Below are 25,637 nucleotides of genomic sequence, written 5' to 3'. Positions count from 1 at the left end.
CACCCGTAAGACCTTCATTAATCTTCAGAACACAAATTAGGGTATTTTAGTTCAAATTCAATGGCTCCTTGAGGCCCTACGTAGGGAGTAATAACACTTCCTTTCTGTCTAGATCCATAATGTACTAAAAACACATCGAAATCAGTTCAATATTAATATTATAAACCGACAAGAATATTTTGGTGCGGCAAAAAAACAAAATAATGACTTATTTAGTGATGACCGATTTCAAAACACTGCTTCATGAAGCATCGGAGCATTATGAATCAGTCTATCGAATCATGAATCAGATCGCAGTTCAAACCCGACAAATGGCTGAAATCACATGACTTTGGCACTCCGAACTGCAGATTCGACACACAGATTCACAATGATCTGATGCTTCCTGAAGCATTGTTTTGAAATTGACCATCACTAAATAAGTCGTTATTTTGTTTTTTTGCCGCACCAAAAATTTCTCATCGCTTTATAATATTAATATTGAACCACTGTACTCACATGAACTGATTTAAATATGTTTTTAGTACATTAATGGATCTTGAGAGAGGAAATGTCATTGCTCCCTATGAAGGCCTCACGGAGCCATCGGATTTCAATGATAACCGTAGACCTCTTTAAGTCATTGGATTTCAACTAAAATATCTTAATTTGTGTTCTGAAGATGAATGAAGGTCTTACGGGTGGAACGGCATGGGGGTAAGTAATTTTGAGAATATTTTGTGATTTAAAGTGGCTTTATTTTTCAAGTTTTTCAAAGTTTTAATAAAGCACATTTTGAAGTTACTCTGCATTGTGTTAAATTTTTAATGTTTCAAAGGATATATTTGTACATTGTATTATGGTTTTAAAGCAAGACTTCTAAGGGGTAATTAATAAAATCAAAGGAATATCTAGAAAAATAGTTACACCTTTTTTTCTTAGCAGTCCATTTCTCAATATAATAACATTTGTAGCTTACAGTTAAAAAGTGCAAATAAACATTAATTAACTGTTAATACTTTTGACAGTAATTTACTGTTAATGCAGAAAATAACAGCTTTATGCTGTATTTACAAAAACAGTAACAAACTGTAAATTTCAACAACAGCAAGACACTGTTAATTTAACAGTAACTTGCTGGCAACCGTGCTGCCAGTTACTTACTGTTTTTTAACAGGACAATTTTTAACAGTGCAGGTAGCACTGAAACATGACAAGTAATGCAGTTTTCATAATGCCATCAACTGTTATTTTGACAGTCATTGCGCTATGTTCATGTTGATAGAAAACTAGCTAGTGTTATGACAGACCAACTCGATTTTGAATCAGATTTGCTTTTTGCATTTAGAAATGTAGAGTTTGTATTTATTTAACAAAATATGGTTTCGGTCAGAAAATTAAATCATTTGGCTAATTGTGTGATGTAGGTGTGTTGCTGTGTTAAGAGTTCTTTATGTATTGATAAACACAATTGTAAAAATATCACTATATAAAAAGGCTTATAAGGTCTCTAGTTGTTTTTAGACATAAATACTTATTTTATTATGTTGTGGATGTTGATATATATTTAGACATTCTCAAAGATTATTTTTTGTCAAGGTTTATATTTTTATTTTATTTATTTTTTAAATGTTTATTTCAATGTGTGTTTTTGCATAAATTTTACTACAGTCAGACCTGATCACAGAGAAAGACATTTTGTTACACATAACATCAAAATTCAACAAAAATGTAACAAAAATAAACAGGAAAGCTTTAGCAGAGCTTAATTAACCTGATTTCAACCTCTTATGTGAGTCATGGCTCAATTTTACCATATTGTCACAGCCACACCAGTTCATTTGCATGTGTATAATAATGTGTTGTGTGTGTGTGAGTATGTTTGAGTGGGTGTGTCTGTTTTGTACTCTTCCTTGCTGTCCATTTTTTACTGCATTGTGTCAAAAATTTTTTATTTTATTTCATGCATTTCAAAAACTTGCTTTGTGTTACAGGTACAGGAGGGGTGGTGTCACCTCTTCATTGCTGTGTACTTTTTTCGGCATCATGGCAGATTTGTAAACACACAAAAAAAAATCTGTATTTCATATTTTTGCCTCTCTATCTCCCATTTATTTCCAGTGGCGGTCATTTTTGACCATAAACAACACAAGTGTGACTATTTTTTTTTTACGACCATTTAGCTTTTTTGAATAAAGTCCACAATTTATTTATTTTTTTTCGTGGTCACATAGCAACTGCTGCAAAGTCACAGAGTTTTGTACCATTCAGATGAAATAGTGATTTTTAACATTTTTAATTTTATGTAATGTCATACCAAAAGTATCTTATATGTCTACTTGTTGTTGGAGCAAATCACCAAAGCAGATTCTTTGTAAACGCAACTTGGTAAATAAAGTGAATTCAAATTGTGGTAAAGTGTGGTGACATCCTTCAGGTAGGCCTATATTTTATCTTTTAAGGTGACTAGGAAACCCATGAACATGAATAATAAATGGAGATAAATACAGAAAGGTGGAAATATGCTGAAATCCACAAGAGCAAACCAACTACCAAACCAACAACGACCTGGAACAAACATCAGATACCACAACAAAGCCCAGATCCAAATCCCAGTGAGTATCTGTGAAATGAAAAAAAAAAAAAAAAAACTGTTGGATAGGGACTGTTTTTACAAACAGTCCCTATCCAATTAAAATTTGAGGATTTTTGCATAGAAGAACAACCAAAATTCCAGTAGCAATAAAGAATTTTTATTTTTGAAAAACACTCCCAGCTCTTCCCAATACTATGGTCCTGATTGTAAGGGCTGAGCTCCAAACACCTGCCACCAGAGGTCACCCTTCTGAACCGAATTATTATTTTGGTAACACTTGACGATAAGGTTCATTAGGTAGCATTAGTTAACTACATTATTTGACATGATCTAATAATGAACTGCACTTTTACACCATTTATTAATCTGTGTTAATGTTAATTTCAACATTTACTACATTATTAAAATCAAGAGTGCACTCTGAACTATAACACGAGCAATGAGCAACTGTATTTTTATTAACTAACATTAACAAATTAACAAATACAGCAATAAATGTATTGATCATGGTTAGTTAATGTAAGTTAATACATTACAGTTTTTTTTTTGATTGTTTGTTTGTTTTACGATTGTTTACACACTAAAATTAAAAATGACAGTTAGAGAAACTTTACACTTAAAGGGTTAGTTCACCCAAAAATGAAAATTATGTAATTTATTACTTACCCTCATGTCGTTTCACACCCGTAAGACACCCTTTGTTAATATTCGGAACACAAATTAAGATATTTTAGTTGAAATCCGATGGCTCCGTGAGGCCTGCATAGGGAGCAATGTCACTTCCTCTCTCAAGATCCATAAAGGTACTAAAAACATATTTAAATCAGTTCATGTGAGTACAGTGGCTCAATATTAATATTATAAAGCGACGAGAATACTTTTGGTGCGGCAAAAAAAACTAAATAACGACTTATTTAATGATGGCCGATTTCAAAACACTGTTTCAGGAAGCATTGGAGCACAGTGAATCTGTGTATCGAATCTGCGGTTCGAAGCGCCAAAGTCACGTGATTACAGCAGTTTTGCGGTTTGACCCGTGATCCGATTCATGATTCGATACACTGATTCATTTATGCTCCGAATCTTCCTGAAGCAGTGTTTTGAAATCAGTCATCACTAAATAAGTCGTTATTTAGATTTTTGGGGGCACCAAAATTATTCTCGTCGCTTTATAATATTAATATTGAGCCACTGTACTCACATGAACTGATTTAAATATGTTTTTAGTACCTTTATGGATCTTGACAGAGGAAGTGACATTACTCCCTATGGAGGCCTCACGGAGCCATCAGATTTCAACTAAAATACACATATGAACCAATTGATCACAGCTGTCAAGTGTACAGACAAACTGTAAACTCAACAATCAGGTGTAAGTACTATAACAAGGCAAGGTGAGCTTATCTGGAGTGGGGGTTCAATCTTCAACTGGCTGGCGGCAGCAGCCACTGACAGGTCACATGACCTGGTGGCAGCTGCCAGTCTGATTCTGGCAGGTCACGTGACCTGCCAGTGGCGCTGGTGGCAGCTGCCAGTCTTGATTCTGGCAGGTCTGTCAGCGGTGGCTGGCAGAGTGTAACGCGTTCCTTATTTCTATCGTTGCATGAAAATACATAATTGTATTATTATTAATATAATCTTATGACTCTATTCTTTTGTATAATTCACGTTTTAGATGGGTTTATCTCAATTAAAGCAGTAAAATGACCGTGATCTCAACTGGTGGAAAATGACGCATAGCCCAGCCAGCCACTGCTGAGACGCGAGTATAACGCGCTCTCTAATCACTCTCGCTGCATCGAAATACATAATTTTATTATTATTAATATCATATTATGACTCTATTCTTTTGTATAATTTACGTTTTAGATGGGTTTATCTCAATTAAAGCAGTAAAATGACCGTGATCTCAACTGGTGGAAAATGACGCTCAGCCCAGCCAGCTACTGCTGAGACGCGAGTATAACGCGCTCTCTAATCACTTTCGCTGCATGGAAATACATAATTTTATTATTATTAATATAATATTATGTCTATATTGTTTTGTATGATTGACGTTTTAGATGGGTTTATCTCAATTAAAGCAGTAAAATGACCGTGATCTCAACTGGTGGAAAATGACGCTCAGCCCAGCCAGCCACTGCTGAGACGCGAGTATAACGCGCTCTCTAATCACTCTCCCTAATTTGTATGCATACTGCTAATAGTTGTGACGATTTTATGTTTTGTAATAACACGAGTTATGCAATAATATATAGCATAAAAATGGCAATTAAAACGTGAATTATTCTAATAATACGACCCTTTCTCAACATTAATCCTAAATCTGGATACAATAATTTTAGTGGCTGTGGGGAAGTTTAGGTCTCATTTCTTGATTTCATTTTAAAAAGGTTTGTTTGATGTAAATATTTAGATACATTGACTTTGTTCATTTCTTTTAAGGTCACGGGCAGCATAAGCAACATGACCACCTGTAAATCTGCTCATATTCTGAGAAAACTTGTTTCACAAATATGTTTCACATATTTACAATATTTGGAGGGGACTTGCATGTTTAAAAAGTTGTTGTTGAGTGTTAGCTTGTAAGTAAGTGTAAGATAAAAATTTTGTGGAATGCAGCAACTTTGATTGACCTAATTATTCATGCCTCTTTTTTTAATGTTAAAAATAATAAAATACATGTTTACATTTTTTAATGTTAATGTAAACAACAGGCGTTTGGGTAACATTTATTTGTCCATTTCTCATTAATTATATATATATATATATATATATATATATATATATGGGAGGATGTACAGTTTGTACAGTATAAATAAAAATCATGAGTCCCAGTGCATGTGTGTATGAAATATGATACTCAAAAGTATGTGCATGTTTTTTGTTGTTGAGCATCATATTTATACATCAGGCTTTTATAGCTCAATTTTTTGAAAATCAATCATAATAGAATGTTCCCCGAAAGCATGCTGTGTTATATTTGACACTTACATTAACACGAAAAAAGTAGTTTATTAGTAATAGTAATTTTTAGCATTAAAAATTGTGTATAAATATGAATAATCAAGTTGCTTCAGTACAGTACATTTTTGCCTTACACATACTTCATATGTAGGCTATGTACTGTCAATCAGAGGACAGAAAGCATTAAGTAGATTGTATATATATTTGAGGTAAACCCATCTGAAACGCCAACCATACAACAGAATATAGTCATAAGATTAGCTCTATTAATAATAATAAAATTATGTATTTCCATGCAGCAAAAGTGATTAGAGAGCGCGTTATACTCGCGTCTCAGCAGTGGCTGGCTGGGCTATGCGTCATTTTCCACCAGTTGAGATCGCGGTCATTTTCTGCTTTAATTTAGATAAACCCATCTAAAACGTCCACCATACAAAACAATATAGTCATAATATGATATTAATAATAATAAAATTATGTATTTTCATGCAGCGAGACTGATTAGAGAACGCGTTATACTCGCGTCTCAGCAGTGGCTGGCTGGGCTATGCGTCATTTTCCACCAGTTGAGATCACGGTCATTTTACTGCTTTAATTGAGATAAACCCATCTAAAATGTCAATCATACAAAACAATATAGTCATAATATTATATTAATAAAAATAAAATTATGTATTTCGATGCAGCGAGAGTGATTAGAGAGCGCGTTATACTCGCGTCTCAGCAGTGGCTGGCTGGGCTATGCGTCATTTTCCACCAGTTGAGATCACGGTCATTTTACTGCTTTAATTGAGATAAACCCATCTAAAACGTGAATTATACAAAAGAATAAAGTCATAATGTTATATTATTAATAATACAATTATGTATTTACATGCAGCGACAGAGATATAGGGAACGTGTTATACTCTGCCAGCCACCAGAACCTCTGACAGACCTGCCATAATCAGACTGGCAGCTGCCACCAGCGCCAATGGCAGGTCACGTGACCAGCCAGAACCAGACTGGCAGCTGCCACCAGGTCACGTGACCTGTCAGTGGCTGCTACCGCCAGCCAGCTGAAGATTGAACCCCTACTGCTTATCTGTCTTCAACAAAAATGGAAGGCAATGTTGCAGTAAGAAGAAGAGGGAGAAACATCATTGGCCACAGAGCTATTTTTAAAGTCCCGGACCTACGTGGTGGTAACATCACAATGTGCAGTCGTGCAGAATAGGGTCCTCCACAGGCATGCCAACTTAGGCCCTATAACATGTGGGGGGAATTTTTTTCTGTATAATTTCCATATGATTTTACTTGTATGCTTATGGTTAAGTGAGCATGCTTAGGGTGACAAGTGGAAAAACACTGAAGTGGTAAACATGTTCCTAATATGGTAAAAGGACAGAGGCTTCAGCCTTGGAGGTTAGAGATATAAAAGTGAGGGGAAGCTTTCTTTTCTTGGTCTTACACTCTGCAGCTACTTGTGAGCCTGTATGACTGTTTGACCTTTCTTGCAAGAAATAAATTGGGGGGAACTAATGTTAACAAATTAACTTTATTGTAAAGTGTTACCATTATTTCTGAGATTCACATCTAGTTCATTCTTGTTAGCCAGGCTACAGTTCTGAGCAATTTAGTTAATTTAACGGTAAATATTTTTTTCTGTTGTTTATCATCCTTTGGGTTTTAAACTGAAAATGTTGTCTGTGTTTTTAATTATTATTAAAAAGGTGCGTACGAATTATTTGTGGATTTTGAGCTTGTGTTGTTTTCATTTGCTGACCCTTCATTTCACCTGGCTAGTGTGGAATAAAACTCTCTGCATACGTCCTGTTTTAGCATCACATTATTTACACTACCTAGTATTAACTCTATTAACTATTACTTTCACATTTTAATGCATCATGGTTTCATATTCTAATTCAAATAAGTAAAAAATTCTAAGCGGCTCCAAAGTTTTTGCTACAAATAAAGTTTCTTTCCATTTTGATTAATGATTTTATGAATAAATAGCATGCCCGATAAATAGCATAAGGTTTCATAAAGAAACATGCTAAATTGCTATACAGAACCTTAATGATGTTATAAAGAACCTTTTTAATGATAGTTTATTTTTATTAATATTGATTTTTTTTTTACCCATCTATCCGCCTGGTCATATAAAAAACAACAACAAAAAAACACCTATAATCACCAAACACCAATAATATTTATATTGTGTATTCCATATTATTATATTCCAACAGAAATACACATAAAAATACTTAATACAAACCAAAAAGTAAAGTTTGTGCTTTACTTTGCTTCATTACAAAACTCTGAATAAAAGAAAGTGCAACTTCTGACAGAACTAAACAAAATACAGACTCATTTTTGATTCTGAAAATACACATTGAGGAATGCACTGGCAGTTTAAACTGGCACAAACACTTTAACTCACAACTCACTGCTTTTTTTTTCTTACTAAAAAGTGATTTGCTAGACCTCCTATTTACATCACAATGAATACAGCAGTTTAACACAGTTGTAAAAAAATCTAAAGTGCAAGGGTTGCTTGAGAAAACGAAACAAACTATCATACTCACACTAAGACTAGCAGCTTATGACAGGTGAAGCATTTATGCTCAATTATCTAACGCTCCGTGACTCAATGACATTGCAATGTCATCTGAAGACCTTTCAACTTCCTGACCAGCAGGACATAAAATCATCTTTACAAATGCCCGTTGTAGATCAATTTTCAAGGTAAAAAAAAAAAAAAAACAGTGAAATTTGGCAGTTTCAGAAAGACACTGTTTGAGCTTCACCAGACTTTTAACTCTTTTCATGAGGCTGTAGCATATGCTGTTTTGAAGATGCAGAACTGCTCCCATCCGAACTGGAGTCATCTTTCTTTTTCATCCGCTCAAGAGCATAGTATCGCAGCATGAGAAAAAACCCTGTTAGGATACATGGGAATTGGATATCATCATGCAATTTTATATAACAGAATGGAAGCTAATGAGTTAAATGCAAGATTTCTTTAGTAGTGAAAACAAAAGGAAACAAGTTTGAGGGCTGTTTTATTTTTATATGCAGCTACAGGAAATCAAGTTACATTGACACAATAGCCTAGCCATTATCTGATCTTGTGTATTTTGTGATACTGCATTCAAGAAAAAGCTTACCTTGTAAGGAATTGATAATACAGAAGAGGAAGAGGGTAGCCTCTGAGAGAGGGCCAAAATCGAGGAAACCAAGGCCCCAAGTTGTGCCAAACAGACAGGTGAGACCCCAGATACTGAGAAAAGACACGTGAATCATCTTCCATTCGGGTCGATTGTGGATCTCCTTCACCACAAGGAAAAGCATGACTGCACCAGAGCTCACCACAACAGCCAGTAAGCCAATATTAATGATGTAATGGGCCAGTAGACTCTTGTCACCATCCAACATCCAGCACCTGGATAAGCAGAGCAAAGATTATTATAAAGGGGACCTATTGTGCCCCTTTTCACAAGATGTAATATAAGTCTCTGGTGTCCCCAGAATGTGTCTGTGAAGTTTCAGCTCAAAATACCCCACTGATCATTTATTATAGCTTGTCAAATTTGCTCCTATTTGGGTGTGAGTAAAAACATGCCATTTTTGTGTGTCCCTTTAAATGCAAATGAGCTGCTGCTCCCTACCCACTTTCCAAAAGAGGGCGGAGCTTTAACAGCTAGTGCTTTGGTTGCTCAACAACAACAAAGCTGGAGAATTTCACACAGCCAAAATGACGATTGTCAGTAACGGCGTTCAGTCGGACATTGATGGAGAGACTCAGCAAGAACTTTTAGAATGCAACTGAACGTTTCTGAATGGTTAGTGGATAAATTTATGTAGTTGCTGAGGAGTTGATTCATCTCATCATCTAGCATGTGCCGTCATGTTAAATCTCTTTTGCAAAACCCGTATGGACGCCCACTATACATAGCATAACTGTTTGCCAAACAGAGCCATACACACCCGGCTAACGTTTATGACTGTTATCAAATGATGTAAATATTTTTCCAAAATATCGCTCGGACAGAAATGCTCCTTTTTTAGCAATCGAGCTTGCCTGGGTCAATTTGCAGGCTATCCAAGCTAACGAGACTCTAAATCGTGTTCTGTGCGCGTCTGTGCAGCCAACGACAGAAATTTTGACATGATGGTCATAGAACTGGTACACCGTTTTCACTTGAGAAAACAAAATGACGGCGCCGTGGGTGGAAACGTGCAGATTAATATTATAATAAGATTCCCTTCCTACGTCACAAGGGGAGCGATATCTGAGCGGCTCATTTTTTCACATGCTTGCAGATTAAATGATTAGTTCACTTTCAAATGAAAATTACCCCAAGCTTTACTCACCCTCAAGCCATCCTAGGTGTATACGGCTTTCTTATTTCTGATGAACACAATCGGAGAAATATTGAAAATATATTCTGACGCATTCAAGCTTTATAATGGCAGTTGCATGCATTTGTGTAAAAAAAAATCCATATTTAACAAGTTATGAAGTAAAATATGCAGCTTCCGCCAGACCGCCTTCCTTATTCAACGTACAAAGAAAGTGTGACTTGTCTTCGTAACTTGAATACGGAAGGCAGTCTTTTGGAAGCTGCATATTTTACTTCACAACTTGTTAAATATGGATATTTTTTTACACAAACACATCGCTTTGCTTCAGAAGGCCACTCCGGAGCAGTGTGGAGTACAGGTTTATGATGGATGGAGACACTTTCTTCAGCTCATACTCATTGGTCCCGTTCACTGCCATTTTAAAGCTTGGATGCGTCAGGATATTTATTAATATTTCTCTGATTATGCTCATCAGGAAGAAGAAAGTCATATACACCTAGGATGGCTTGAGGGTGAGTAAAGCTTAGGCTAATTTTCATTTGAAAGTAAAACGAATCCTTTAAAGCTTGCCAAAACAAAGTTACTGGGTTGTCCTTTTTCACATTTTCTGGGTTGGTAGATGCACCGGGGACCCGATTATAGCACTTAAACACGGAAAAAGTCAGATTTTTATGACATTTTCATGAGTATATAAAATATCTTCTTACATGCGGTAAGGACCGGTGATATTTTCACTTGGCACAATCTTCTTTTCACCATAAATATCCCCTATTGAGAGCAGTATGATGACTAGCAGAGCTGGGAGACCTATAAATGGAAAAAAGAATTGTTATATAAAAAGTTAATTACTACATTTAAATTCATATAAATACTCCTAAAAATAGATGAAAATACCATTTCTGCTTGATTTTAAATAAATAAGAAAATAAATAAGTAAATAAATAAATTAATGTTATACTCACCAAATCCCCCCAAGTAAAAGACGCATGGAGAAATATCTGAGCTGAACACCTTACGGACTAACAAGAATGTGTGAAACACTTCCATAGCCATCCAGCAGAGGGTGCTTAGCAACGAGTAATGCAGAAGAGATCCTGTTATCACACAAGCTGTTTTATTTTCAACATTGGCCACTGTACCGGTAAGAATGAAGAACAAGCACAAAAGAAATATTGCCACCACCAGACCACGGTGCACCAGTGAGGTCTGGTTTTTCTTCCCTGTTCTGGAATGCAGAGACAAAACGACAAAGACAAAAACAATGGGGTAAGATTTAAAATAGATTCATTGAACAAGCTTTTTTTTTTTTTTTTTTTTGTGATAGTGTAATAAATTCCAAGTCAATGAAGTCATACCTGCGTTTACAGAGCCAATAGAAGAGAACCAAACAGCTAACTAAAGACACGGCACAGCCCACAGCGGTAATGAACGTCAGAGCCTCTAGATGGCGAACTGTAGCCTTCTGTTCCACTTGCTAAAGCATTGAAGAAAAATAGACATGTCATGGAATGCATTATTCCATTTCTATGGTGTAATCTGTTACACTCTCCCGATGGCTATTCAAATTAATAAGGATGAGAGAAAAATCTTTTATTCATTAAGTCTGGCTCTCAGTGTAAATTATTACTAGAAATGAGCAAAACACACTTTTTTTTTAACTTAAAGGGTTAGTTCACCCAAAAATGAAAATTCTCTCATTTATTACTCACCCTCATGCCGTTCCACACCCGTAAGACCTTCATTAATCTTCGGAACACAAATTAAGATATTTTAGTTCAAATCCGATGGCTCCGTGAGGCTTTCATAGGGAGTAATGTCACTTTCTCTGTCAAGATCCATAAAGGTACTAAAAACATTTAAATCGGTTCATGTGAGTACAGTTGTTCAATATTAATATTATAAACCGACGAGAATATTTTTGGTGCGGCAAAAAAACAAAATAACGACTTATTTAGTGATGACCGATTTCAAAAAACTGCTTCAGGAAGCATCGGAGCGTTATGAATCAGTGTATCGAATCATGAATCGGATTGCGGTTCAAACCCGCCAAACGGCTGTAATCACGTGACTTTGGAGTTCCGAACTGCAGATTCGACACACTGATTTATAATGCTCCGATGCTTCCTGAAGCATTGTTTTGAAATCGGCCATCACTAAATAAGTCGCTATTTTTTTTTTTTTTTGGCGCACCAAAAATATTCTTGTCACTTTATAATATTAATATTGAACAACTGTACTCATATGAACCGATTTAAATGTTTTTAGTACCTTTATGGATCTTGACAGAGGAAGTGACATTACTCCCTATGAAGGCCTCACGGAGCCATCGGATATGAATTAAATTATCTTAATTTGTGTTCCGAAGATTAACGAAGGTCTTACGGGTGTGGAACGGCATGAGGGTGAGTAATAAATGACAGAATTTTCATTTTTGGGTGAACTAACCCTTTAATTTTTATTGGTAACTTAAACCTACTACTCACCACAAGAATAGCAAAGTATGTAAGGTGATTACAATGACATTCTGTCTGTCTTTCATCGATGTTAAACGTATTACAACCGTCGCCTCTCCAATTCACTTCATTGTCTGCAGAGAAGTACAATCAGTAATTGCTTTAACATTTGTCAAATAATTATTGATGATGTATTTATGAACATGAAGACTTGAGCACACCTATTCTTGTGTCCCATGAAACACATTTTCCAGAACAGTTAGCCTGTGGAATGAAAGAGAAGAGCATAGGAAGAGAGTGGTTTGGCACATACAGTACTGTTTGGAAATTCATCATATCAATTGCAAAGTTCAGCTGTCATAAATTCTGTGCAAGTAAACAGGGCTCTTTAAATGCCAAAAACAAGATCAAGCAAGATTGTAATCTGATATTTATCAGGCTATGATTCGGTGTTAAGGAAATGTAAGACATTTAGGGTGTGTTCAGACTTGTAATTCAGTTCTCTTGTTTTTTGTTTTGTTTGTTTTTTTTCCTGACCAAAAAAAAAAAAAAGTTTGCTTAGTGTTCACACTGGCATTTTTAACACCAAACCTAAATAAACACAACAAAAAACAGCTTTTATGGCAGATTTTTTTTAGAACGAAACTTGCTGTATGCTGGGCTAAATGCTCGTTGTGTTTGTGTAAAGGAGTCAAAAGACAGTGGTTCAGTGCCTGAAACGAACTGTAATGGGCAACATAGCTCATATTACAAAAAGATCCAGGTATGCTTAAGCATTCTGTCCTTTATAGGGTTGCATCTTATGACAGTACGTCCTATTTTTGGTTCGTTTAGATGCCTTTGGTCTGCGTTGCGGTTATATTTTACTTAAACTGCACCAGAGTTTATTTGGAAGCAGACCGAGCCCCGTCTGTTTGTTTGCTGTGCACCAAGGTTCGGATGGCAGCGCACTCCACGTGAAACGCATTAACAGAGCAATCACACCAGAGTGCTGTCTAGTGTGAACACACACTTTATCTACTCGGAAGAAAATGATGTGAGCTACAATTGTAGATAAGCTTATGAATAGCACTTTAACACCATAAAAAATAAGATATAACATGAAAAAAAGTATGAAAAAACACAAATGAACATGCTCAAACTTACTGGAAAGGGAAGGTGGTGAAATCTGATTCTGACAGGTTCTGGGAGGTTTTTGATAATCTCATTTTCCACAGAGAGTCCAACTACATCATCAAGAAGAGTTGAATCAGAAGGTCCCCCCTATACAACACAAGTACTGTTGTGTCATACTGTACATAGCTCCACATGATTTATTTCTGCTTGACAAATATTGTCATACCTGAAATAATTTCCTGGCCTTGTAGTGAGTATACACCACTTTGGACTTGCTCTTTGTTGCTGATTTCAGGCAGGAGGGGAGATAAACGGAGGGTGTCATGTTTCGTGCTTCAGTTCCAGAGGCCTGGAATGCAACACATATTTATTCATATGCAAGAAAAAGACCTTTCTGTGACTCAAAAAGTTATTTGAACCGCTTATAAAATGTGAATATCATTTACTGGCAGAGTTAAATGAAGTCCTGTGAAGCCCTCTTCCATCTCAATAATTGTGCTTTGAGCACAAGGTAGATCCATATGGCCTGTTGTATTAGATTTCATCACTACATTCTCTATCCTGCAAACATGCAAAAACATGTATTAGAGTCAGATTCATATGAATCCCACCCCACCACCATTTTCATTCAAAAAAAAAAAAAGTTTATTTATAGTATTTTACTTGTGTATAAGTTATGGTCACAGTATAAACCACAGTAAACACCACACAATATGTACACACCCATTTCTGCATTAAAGACAGTATGCATAAGACAATACTCATTTAAACATTTTAATAAGATGGCTCAGCATATTAAATGAACATGCACAATAAATGGGGTGTATTGCACTAAATAAAATGTTGAAGATGTGATAAATGTTTTAAAAATTCAATGATGCCCATGCCTTAAGCATATAAGTTAGAAAACTATTGTAGGCATGAGTTTAGCTTCCTGTTTGCGGCTCAACCTCTGTTTTTCACTCCGACTTAAGCTCATCATGATTGTTCTCTTATAAGCATGCAAAACATCACCTCTTGCAATCTGCATGATAGACCACATCAGTTCATAACACTCTGAAGTAATAGTGAAACTGTTACTAAAGTAAAATCAAATGATGATTGGCTCACATGTTTGCTCCTCTGGACGTCTGACTTACTGCCTTATCACAGAACTGCTCCTCTGTAAGTGGAAACACAGATATATAATGAAACCAAACTGATCACATGCTCAGAAATGCTAAACTCACAAGTGAGCTCACTCAGTGTCACTTTTGATTTGACAAAAATGAAAATATTACATTAAAGGTTCTTACTGCAGTTGATTGACTGTCCGTCAAATGCATATTTTTCCATGACATTGTCGGTGATGACATCACCACGGATGCTGCCTTTCACAATACCATACAGACCGGCATTATTCTGATTCCCAGGTGAGAGGTTTGTGCAGCAGTTTTTTTGAAGGGCGTTTGGTTCACACAGAGTGTGATTCTTTCCATTCACCTCCACTATCAGCAGGTCCAGCAGCGGCTCCCAGAACACACAGAAATCACTTTGACTTTGAAGAGGGTTTGAATTCAGAGGAATTGATGAAGATCGTGTGCACTTCGCTGTGATACTGCCCCGAACAGAGAGTGTGCTCTCATTGGCAGAAATCTCAATTTCCGTACAGCCTGTTGTCAAATCATAATTCAGATTTCGGGGTGCATTTCCATGGCGCCATGTTCCACACATCTTAAAGTCTCTGTCATTCTCAGTTGCTGCTAAATGAACAAAATATGGTAAATAAGTAAATAAAATTAATATAAATAAATGTTATCTGAAAAATATATTGATTTGAATTCTAAAAGTATTTCTAACAAACTATCCAAAATATTACATTTTTGCATTAATCAAGTGTGCATTTTCTGTCTAAAAATAGACTCATTAAAGATGCAGACCATAAGTTTTGCCTCTTTGTCGCCATCTCTGTTTGAAACCTGCAAAATGCAGTTAATATTTTCCAGAATTATCATTTACGTGGGTTGTGCATCGGCACGGCTCCTCAGGGTCATAAACATCTTTGTTGATCCTGGAACAACATTCCAATCAACCAATCAGATTTGAGGGACAAGTTGACCATTTATGTCAAGTTTAGGCTTGCAACCAGGGTTAGGTGCTTCTACATCAATGTTATTCACCTATCTTTCCCATCTGATTTTAGGGATAAATTATGGGTAGGATTAGGTTTAGGGGTAGGAATAGGGTTAAGGCTAAATTTTCAGACTGGAATGTTGTTCCAGGATTAACAAAATGTGTTGATCCAGGAACATGTCTTACTTGGCAAAATCACGGTGACCGGCTCCTCAGTGCGGATGAATCTAATGTCTAGGAGAATGTGTGGCTGTCAGTCACCGCACCGGTGAGGATACTGTACTTTGGAATCATAGATTCTATGTCTTGGAAGCATGACCATAAGAATTTTAAGATAATAAGAATTTTCACCTGAAAATGTCATCTGAACAAGTAACAAATCTGCCACTTTTGTTCTGACCAACTAAGGGAAAAAAAGCATTACAATAAAATGCGCTGCCAATGGTGATTAAATCTAACAATATCATATCACATCAAAATGTGTAAATGATTATTATTGTTAAACTTTGTTCTCAAATTGTTAATGTTAATAACATCAGCATTGCATGACTATGTGTACTGAGTCTGTATTAGCTTCCAAAGTCTTTTGCTTTTGATGGGTTTTTTACGGGTGAATCTCCAGTTGTCACTGATGACTGTCATTTGGACCTTTCTGGATTACAATCCACCAGCAAAATGATAAGTTTAATTATTCCAGCTCCTGTGAGAAAAGGCTATCAATGATCCTCTGCCTGCAACATCTGGGACTCCTTCTTTATATATACAGATGTGTTGTAATTTAATTCAGTTTAAAGCCAGTTGAAAGAGCGCTGACTTAATCAACACTAACGTGCAAATAAGGAGAAACATTAAGCCGTTTCAGTTAGAATACTTTTCAACCAACAATTCAACAACGTTTATCATGGATTTACTCTGGTAACACTAATTGTAACCGTGGTATTTTGTCAGAATGTAGGTTAATATCTAATTTAATTTTTTAATGTAGACATGTTTTAAATGAGTAATAAAGGCCAAATTACAGACTATTTCTTTTCATAAACTTGCAGTTTTGTGCCTTCGGATTTATATTAAATGTGTAAAAGCCATTCTAGATATAGAAACAATATTTTTACTTTTTACCATATAGTGAGGTGCCATGTGTGGTTTTACCTGCGGTGATCTAATGAGAGTACTTTTTAATGTAAATAAGAATAGAGTTCTAACTCAGTAATAATATTTAAATTTCACCCTTTAAAACGAGGTTGTTAAATGTTTTACAGATATTATTTGTGTATTAAATTTATAACTGTGTCCTATCTCAAGCTACTCTACTGTCAGCTCAAGCTTTTGTCAAATCTGTCATGTTTTCAAGAAACAAAACATGATTGATATAGATAGGATATATATATATATATATCCTATTAACTAATAATATAATTTTCTACCATATACAATTGAATGCACCTAGCTAACAACAACTTGCTTTGTTCTGGTTTCACCTCACTCCAGTCTAAACTAACTGATTTTATAGGTAGGCCTAATTTACTACACATTGTCATTTAAATAACCTGAAAATATTGTGGATTATTAAGGCTAATTTTACTAACCACTCTTGCTAAATGGGGTAAGCACACTTATGTTTTCATTTCAGAGTTGTTCGAGTAAATGACCGTGTGGACCAATCAGTTGTTGTCATGATTCATTAAAATGAATCTGTTCAAATGAGTCATTAGGTCACGAATCGGACATTAGCGGACGTTGACGCGTTGCGTGCGAATCGCGACTGTTATTAGGATATCGCAAAAGATCAACACAGAAAACACTTCACCACTGGATAGGATTTTCTTTTTGTTTACTGAAAGTGTGGTTTATGTCAGCAGGGCGCCTGTCAGAGAAGATGAGGTGACGTTCTTTTGAGCACTATTCACACCCAGCGGTTATTCAGGAAAAACATTCTCCGAATGCGCTTTTAGCATTGTGTCAGTTCATGTAAATTATTAAGTGTGAGGTAGAGAGAGTGCAAAGACGGTGCTTACTTTGAAAGAGCTTGTGCGCACGAAAACGGCTCCAGGTTCAAAGGTCAATACGGAATGGATTAATCTGCGTTATTTTTTCTACGATTAATTAATCAAAATTAACGCGTTATTTTGACAGCCCTAATATATATATATATATATATATATATATATATATGTGTGTGTCTAACCCCTCTACCCAGGTCCTACTCGCCCCGCTCCGCACGGGCCTCGGACGCTCTAACGGTGCGTTCACACCGCCGCCGGCGAGAGCGTCAACATTCGCCTTGGCCGCCCTGCCAACAACGCTGTACTTATTGTTCAAAGCAGAGCCAAAGTAAATGACAAGTCGCGTCAACCAATCGGAAGCCTCTCAAGCAAGGACCTCTACATTCTAATTGGTTGCCGCCGAACCGCGTCATAGCTCATTACCATAAAGTTAACCTGATTTCAACTCTCCTCGGCCGGAGCTCGCCGCTGGCTCTCATTGAAAATGAATGACTAGCGTCACTTTGACGCTCTCGCCGCCGGTGGTGTGAACACACAGTAACAAGGAGACTAAAGGCTGCAACCTCTAACGTCAGTCGCTAGAGCATCTCTTGAGATCAGAGGAGGGAGGTTTACTAGCACAGCGACTACTAGCTGGCCTCCGTTACATATATATATACATACATACATAAATATATACACAATGGAAAAGGAACCGGCCCCCAGATGTGTCCACAACATCGAATCTGGCCCCCTTTTAAAAAACTTTGGACACCTATAGGCTTAGGTAAGGAGTTCATTTTGAACAATGGCTGGTTATGTACTTGCTCAATAATTGATTTTGGATAATTTTTAACCAAAAAAGTTACGGACTGCAGCTTTAAACAAGATGCTAACAGTAATCCATCATCAATATGCAACTAGTATAATTTCACTTCGTTGGTGATCGCCTACTTACCTAGACCCGAACTGAACAAAAGACAGATGATCATCCACATCCTTACAGTCTTTGGGTTCTGCTTCATTGTAGCTCATAGATGATGCCTGAAGAGCAACAGAGAACTCAGTTAGAGAGAAATGAAAAATGCACTACCACGTAACTCAGTAGAGCCATGCAAGGCTTTCTTAAATGAATAGGAAATCATGTTATCAGTATCTTGACTGATCCTTCCTCTTACCACATAGTTTTTAGTAAATGATAAATGTCTGCATTATCTGTGTGGAAGTAAAAATACTAGTTTCCTCTTTACAAACACATTATTCTTGAGACAAAGCGGCAGTCATCTAGTAACATATCTATTCCTGGACTCTTATCAATGAGAACACATACATGCAAGGGTAAAAATACATTCTGATACATGCTTGGCTGAAACTGTCATCTCTTATCCATGAGAACAGACTTTCTTTTGCAGCACAGGGGCCATTGTGGTCATACAGATATGATGCCATCTCTATGTCAAAATCTTTGTTTCATGTTGTGTAGTAATACATGAGTCCTCATGGTCGAGACAAAGAGCAATAAAATGAATCATAATACACTGCCAGTCCAAATGTGCCGAAACACACACAGCCAGTGACAGTGACTGAGTCAGCACTGATCACTGAGGCACACAGCACTCTACAAGTCACTTCTGCAAAATTTGACAATGTAAGAAGCTGTTTTTTTCTCACTTCACTGAGAGGCTATCAGACACCAGAAAAATGTGATATCGCGGTTTAAAAAAGTTTACAAAAGGGTAAACATTCAAGAAGTTCACGTCCTTTCATGTACAAAAGAATATTGAGTAAATATTAATCCAAAAAAGATCATTTCAGATTGAAACGGATGAAAGCGAAACGGATTCTCAAACTAGAAAAAATGTAGGACGGGACTTGATTGTGTTCATAAGGAATTGATTGGATTGTTGTGATTGCTGTCATCTCATGTGAGTGACAGGTTGTCCCGCCCTCACGCCAGTAAACACATCATCAGAGACGAGATGTCACTGTAAGAGGGAGGGGAAGATGTTACTTTGATTAAAGATTAAAGAGGGCACATGACTTTTGAGAAAATAATGATGCGCACAAATAATTTATAAGAAATACTGCCATATTCCATAAAAAATAAGAATTGTCCATTTTGATTTCATGGTGACTTTAATCCCAGATGATGGTCTTAAGAATAAGACAATAGGTGCCCTTTAAGCCAACCTGCTGAGTTTGTCCATACTTAAGCCAACTTGGGTTGTTTTTAACCCAGCATTTTTAGAGTGTAGAGTCAATGATACACATACTTTAACACTAGTTCTCACTTATATAGTGCTGATCTAAAATGTTGCTTTTCTGCATGCTGACCTTTACATCTTTCAGAGATATAAGCCAAACAGTTGAGAACGTAGCACACAGTTAAGATCAGACACCACTGTGGCTTTCCTGCATTTACCGACTTCGAGCACAAACATGCATCAACCTGTTGTGGCAGGCATTATGCAAAACACAACATCTGCAGATACTCCATTTGGTCTGACGACGAAACTACATCAAGTGCTTTACCACTGGTGCTACTATTATGAGATAACGTGTTCTAGACCTACTAAACTGCTATGAAAATGCATGCATGCATAAACTGCCATCTGTGTAGAGAGAATGATAAATCTAAAAATGTGCACATACTGTATATAATTTGCTTCCTTTTGCCATACACAATTCTGCAACAGGGTAATGAAATATGTGTGAGACAATTTTGACACTGTAGCAACAAATATTTTTGGGTTTAAGGGCATGCTGCCTTTTAATTTTGCACATTTTGGACACTATGAGCTGTTCTGACAAACCTTTTGAAAAGGAATAATTTTGAGTAAAAAAAGGTTGAGTAAACAAAATGCCTTTTGACAACAAAAACACTCTACATAACAGACAGTTGCCATCTTCTTGCGTCTGTTGTGGTTAGTTAGACATTTGGTAATATAGTTTTTCCACCCGCACTATCAGGCCCCTACAACAAATGGTTTTGCAATGCAAACTACTTGGGATACACATCAATCAATCAAGCATACTTTATTTATTGCAATTCAAAGTGCTTTACGGGTGTAAATATCTAATCAGCCAATCACATGGAAGCAACTCAATGCATTTAGGCATGTAGACATCTGAATCCAATGATCTTGTCACATCCTGTCTACTAAGATACCTTCAAATGATCACATTTTGAAGGCAGGATAAATGTATCCTTCTCTGCCTTAGATATCCCACAATCCTGTGCCATTCTGGGACAGTTGAACTAAAATTAAAGATGACGTCTGGTGGTCAGTTTGTATGTAAATGTACATTTTTGACCAACATTTTCCACTTCTGATGTAATTTCTAGCAAGAAATTACTATTGTAGCAAGGGTCGGGAACCGTGTGGTTTTTTAAAAAGAACTGAAAGCGTGCAAAATTTCTAAGTTTCTAATTTTCGGTTCCTAAAACGGTTCCGTTGTGATGTTTGGTCGAAGTGCGAGGAGCGTATCCTTTAAGTAGCCATTTCATCCTTTTATTATTGTTTTATGTATATATATGTATTTATTTCAAGCTTTGGCAATATTGTATTATTTACAGTCATGCCAATAAAGCAATTTTGAATTGAATTGAGAGAGAGAGAGAGAGAGAGAGAGAGAGAGCTGCACGAATAATTGTGTTCTCTATTTCATCACCCACATGATCTAATTCCTAAATGACAATTCGCCCCTGTATATTAAACCTTCGACAAAAATAAAATTGAGACATTCAAATCTGTGTTCATGCTACCATTGATCTAAAGAGCGTTTTCATATTTAGATATAAACAGTTTTACAAGCAATCTTGTCAAACACACAGTATCATTATTTCTGTTACAAATATTCCAGTCATCACAGAAGTATACAAACGTTTATTATTTAGAGAAACTGATGTCTACGTTACCGATTAAAATAGAATAAATCACCTTTTGACAGGAACTGGTTAACAATTGTATCGATTACCCCACTAGGTGGCATTGTGGCAACAAATTCCTGTTAAAAAATGTATCTATCATGGAATCGTTCTTTCAGAAACAAGTGAAGTCTTTAAGAATCCAACTTACAAAAATATTCTCTTTCACCTCTTTGGATCTTTTGTTAACATTACTTAATGTATTAACTAACATGACCTAACCATGGCAATTTACAATTTACACAGGCTCACCAAAACTGGACAAAAGAAGATTGGAAAAAAACTGGACAAAAGAAGATTGGAAAAACATCGCCAAGTCTGATGAGCCTCGAATTCTGCTGCCGCATTCAGATGGTAGGTTCGGAATTTGGCGTAAACAACATGAAAGCGTGGATCCATCCTGCCTTGTATCAGTGCTTCAGGGTGGTTGTGTAATAGTGTGGGATGTTTTCTTGGTACACTCTGGGCCCCTTAGTACCAATTAAGCATCGTTTAAATGCCACAGCCTACCTGAGTATTGTTGCTGACCATGTCTATCCCTTTATGACCACAGTGTACCATTTTCTGATGGCTACTTCAAGCAGCACTCTAAAAAAGGCTGGGTTAAAAGCAACCAAAGTTGGGTTGAAAATGGACAAACCCAGCGATTGGGTTGTTTTAACCCAGCGGTTGGGTTAAATGTTTGCCCAACCTGCTGGGATAGTTTTATTTAAACCAACTATTGTTTAAAAATTGCTATATGGCTAGCTTAAAATGAACCCAAAATAGTTGGGAAATTAAAAACCAGATTCAATTAGAGACAACAATAATAGACAAAAGGTGAATGTTTATTAATAAGCTTTAATTTTTTATTAATATAAATTTAATAGTTTAATAGTTTATAAATATAAATGTATTAATAAGCAATTTAATAAATGCTTATTGTTTAATAATTATTCTTTGAACATAAATGTTCATTTCCAAAATACTTTGGGTTAATTTTAATTAAGCAATACAGTAATTTTTAAACAATAGTTGAGTTATATAAAACTACCCAGCAGGTTGGGCAAACATTTAACCCTACCGCTGGGTTAAAACAACCCAATTGCTGGGTTTGTCCATTTTCAACCCAACTTGGGTTGTTTTTAACCCAGCATTTTTTAGAGTGAGGATAACGCACTGTCACAAACCTCAAATTGTGTTAAATTGGTTTCTTGAACATGACATTCGAGTTCACTATACTCAAATGGCCTCCATAGTCACCAAATCTCAATCCAATAGACCAACAGAGGATGTGGTGGAATGTGAAATTCGTATCATGGTTTTGCAGCCGACAAATCTGCAGCAACTGCAGGTATACTGTAAACATGTTTTTATGCTATGGTAAAAACCTGCTAATTGGTTAATGGTGGTCAACTCGGTGGTTCAATCTCTGAAAAAAAATTTCTTTGTCCAAACATGTCAGCAATGCACTGTATAAAAATTACAGCCCAATGTGGCTATAACAGAGCAGCCTATTGAGTACAGAAAGTGCCCAGTTCCTCTGTGCAATGTTTGAGAAGGGTGCGTCTATGCCTCCGCCCTTTCTGGCCCACTCTCCCTCTGCCATTGTTCCAGCTATGTGGACTTCACAGCAATCAAAGAATGTCCCTTTTCTCTCCAAGCACCACTGAAAGGAAGCCGGGGCAGTCCATTTATACAGGGAGCATGTTGCCAGTTTTAAACTGTGCAAATAAAGGAATTTTTGCTCAAATGCATACAAAAATTCTCTCCCCTTTACTATGTTATTTCCCACTCAACAGCCACTAAAAATAATCCACTCAACATCATATAACACTTCCTCTTTTGGTTATAATGACTCTGTGGAAATTTTAATAACTTCTGTGTCGTGAACTCATGAGTCTCCGTTCCTGCCACCTGAATTTCCTCGCTCTGATAAAATCTCTCGAAATGATTCAACTTGTTTTGAAGTCCTACATATGCCTCAAGACTGATAAACCACAGAAGACTTGCTTCTCTACACCATTTCCACGGCTCATGTTGTGTCTAGCAAAGCTAACGACGCGCACAGAACAAGAATGTGAACTTTGAGATGAACTAGGTCAAGCTATTGTGCTTTTCCTTTGTAACATCAGTGCCAGACAAAAAAGAGAGAGGCCTTTGAGCTCACTTCATTCTGAGCCGAACTGACAAGTAGCAGGGACTGAGGGCAAAGGTCTTTAGACCATTTAGTGGCGATTACATTGCCGCTAAGTTGCATTAAAGCAAAAAAAAAAAAAAAACCTCGCTGTTTAGTTGCGTAGATCAACCATCGTGGTTCAGACAGGAAAACCAAGATACACTACAAGACATAAAGAGTAGCTAAAATGAAAACATCTTTGATTGCAATTTAATAAGCATTCGACCAATTACTAAAGAAAATTTCTTATGAAGCTGAATTCAATTTGAATTTGTAGAAATAATGAAAGCATATGACAGTTGTAGTTACAGGCTCAATCTTCTCAGTCAGTTATAGAAGGCAGATAAAGGGAGCATTCCTTTCTATTGAGGTGGACTGACTGGTCTGGGACACTCCTATACAGGATTGTCAAGGGTTTCACTAAAGCACAGTCTCCGTGTGTCTTTGATATGTTCATAGCCCGGAGTAAATATGCGGCTGGTGCTCCTCCACCTGCGCTCCAATTTCCCTAAGGAGAGCCTTGTCTCATATATTACTGCAGTAAGCGTGAAATGTTGAAATGAACATGTAATAGAGAGAAATGCATGCAAAAAAACTGCATGTATATCTTATAGAGGATGAGGTGAGCTTAGGTCAAATCTAACCCTGTTAAAGGTTATCGCATGCTAATATGTGTTAATGTGTTAAGCTCTTTAACATGGTTTGTTGGACAGCAATTTAACAGATTTGGGCCAATTTGACAGTTTTTTTCGTTAGTGTACTAGCAAACACATGTAAAACACAAGGAAAAATACGAAAACCCAGCCCTTTTATGTGAATACAAAAGATGGGGGCTAGTTGTCACAACAAACCAGGGCTATATCTCAGCTTTTGATAACACAAATGTGTTTCCTCTAGCAGTGTATTCAGCTTTTAAGCACCTGATTATTGTGAATTCAACCCTTCATACTAAAATTTCAATATCAAAATATTTTGTTATGGCTCTAAATAAAGTGAACACAATACAACCATAATGTAGCATCAATTATGGCAATGGTCAGCTGTAATGAAGGTAGATGTTAACTTAAGGGTTGAACTGAAAATCATATTGTACATAAATATCAAGCTGTCGCATTTTTATTATCAGAACTTATTGTTCTTACTGTGACAACTTACAGATATCGTTTAATATCGTTGCGCGTCGTTTGACTGAAGTCAAAAGTGTGACAACAACTAGCTCTACATCTAGGTAAAAATCACCCCCATTTCACATGTAAAAAAAGCAAAAGCAATAGATTCGAATCAAAATGTATGAAAACATAAAATTCACACTCAAACACCTTCACAGATAGACTGATTGGAGATCATATGGTGCATCGCTTTAGCAAACATTTAGAGAAATTGTCTTACCTTTCATACACAAACGCAGAACACTTGATATCTTGCCTCTCGTAGCCTACGCAAAACACTTGGTTTTCGGAAAACGGTCAGCAAAATCGCGTAAACGGTCGTTGGTTATTTTGAAGTAACGTTCCCGGTGGGACAGTACATGTAAAAACACACGTAATGTAAAACTAGTGGAAGAGCGAAAAACGCAAGTGACTTTCACACTCACAGGAGCGCACAGTGACTCAGAGCGTGTGAATACTGAACTGAAGGAGCTCGTGTCACATTATCATGTAGTACTAGTCATGTGGAAAGCGGAGGTACTCTACTACTGAGACTGACTCAACAGTCAGTCTCATAGAAACATACAAACACTCCAGCAACAGTCAATCTCACAGAAACTCTACTATAAGCTATTGTAACATGGTTCCCTGTTTGTGCTTTATTTGCGAAATAGAAGTTAAAAACAGAAATCTTATATCATAGAAATCTGAGGCCAGGCAGTAGCCTACAGGTATATTTAGAAAGGGATGAGCAATGCCATGTAAACATTGGCTATATAGTTTGCATTGTCAGGCTTTATTTTTGCTTTACAAAAAAAAAAAAAAAAAAAAAAGCTGAGACAAACTAAGGC

General features: G+C 36.5%; 1 protein-coding gene across 4 annotated transcripts; it reads right to left on the bottom strand.

Moving 5' to 3' along the window:
* Window positions 1-7,500: 7,500 nt before the first annotated feature.
* LOC137029867 (adhesion G-protein coupled receptor G5-like) lies at window positions 7,501-25,305 on the bottom strand. Of its 4 annotated transcripts, XM_067399594.1 has the most exons (15): window positions 25,028-25,305; window positions 18,511-18,596; window positions 14,754-15,200; window positions 14,569-14,620; window positions 13,905-14,019; window positions 13,685-13,807; window positions 13,489-13,605; window positions 12,564-12,606; window positions 12,373-12,476; window positions 11,245-11,363; window positions 10,852-11,114; window positions 10,597-10,696; window positions 8,894-8,966; window positions 8,692-8,804; window positions 7,501-8,463 (listed from the first exon to the last, which is right to left on the bottom strand). In XM_067399594.1, the coding sequence occupies exons 2-15, from the start codon at window positions 18,575-18,577 to the stop codon at window positions 8,430-8,432; spliced, it is 1,770 nt and encodes a 589-aa protein (XP_067255695.1). In that variant the 5' UTR covers window positions 18,578-18,596; window positions 25,028-25,305; the 3' UTR covers window positions 7,501-8,429. The 4 variants fall into 4 exon arrangements, with proteins under 4 accessions (XP_067255695.1, XP_067255694.1, XP_067255692.1 ...); XM_067399591.1 differs by having other exon boundaries at window positions 7,522-8,463; window positions 8,692-8,966; window positions 14,754-15,197; window positions 25,028-25,301; XM_067399590.1 differs by having other exon boundaries at window positions 7,523-8,463; window positions 8,692-8,966; window positions 25,028-25,301.
* Between the last annotated feature and the right edge of the window lie 332 nt (window positions 25,306-25,637).

The sequence above is a fragment of the Chanodichthys erythropterus genome, chromosome 11, assembly GCF_024489055.1.
Source record: "Chanodichthys erythropterus isolate Z2021 chromosome 11, ASM2448905v1, whole genome shotgun sequence".
NCBI lineage: Eukaryota > Metazoa > Chordata > Actinopteri > Cypriniformes > Xenocyprididae > Chanodichthys > Chanodichthys erythropterus.
The sequence above is the reverse complement of the archived record's forward strand: the minus strand, read 5'-3'. Positions and strand labels throughout refer to the sequence as shown.

What these genes read in the sequence shown, in the direction of transcription:
- LOC137029867 (XM_067399590.1), bottom strand. Translation starts at nt 18,577, where the DNA reads ATGAAGCAGAACCCAAAGACTGTAAGGATGTGGATGATCATCTGTCTT. An exon ending in TTCACCACCTTCCCTTTCCA is followed by an intron (nt 12,607 to 13,488) that starts GTAAGTTTGAGC and finishes TTCATTCCACAG; the next exon opens with GCTAACTGTTCTGGAAAATG. An exon ending in CTTTTACTTGGGGGGATTTG is followed by an intron (nt 10,697 to 10,851) that starts GTGAGTATAACA and finishes TTCCATTTATAG; the next exon opens with GTCTCCCAGCTCTGCTAGTC.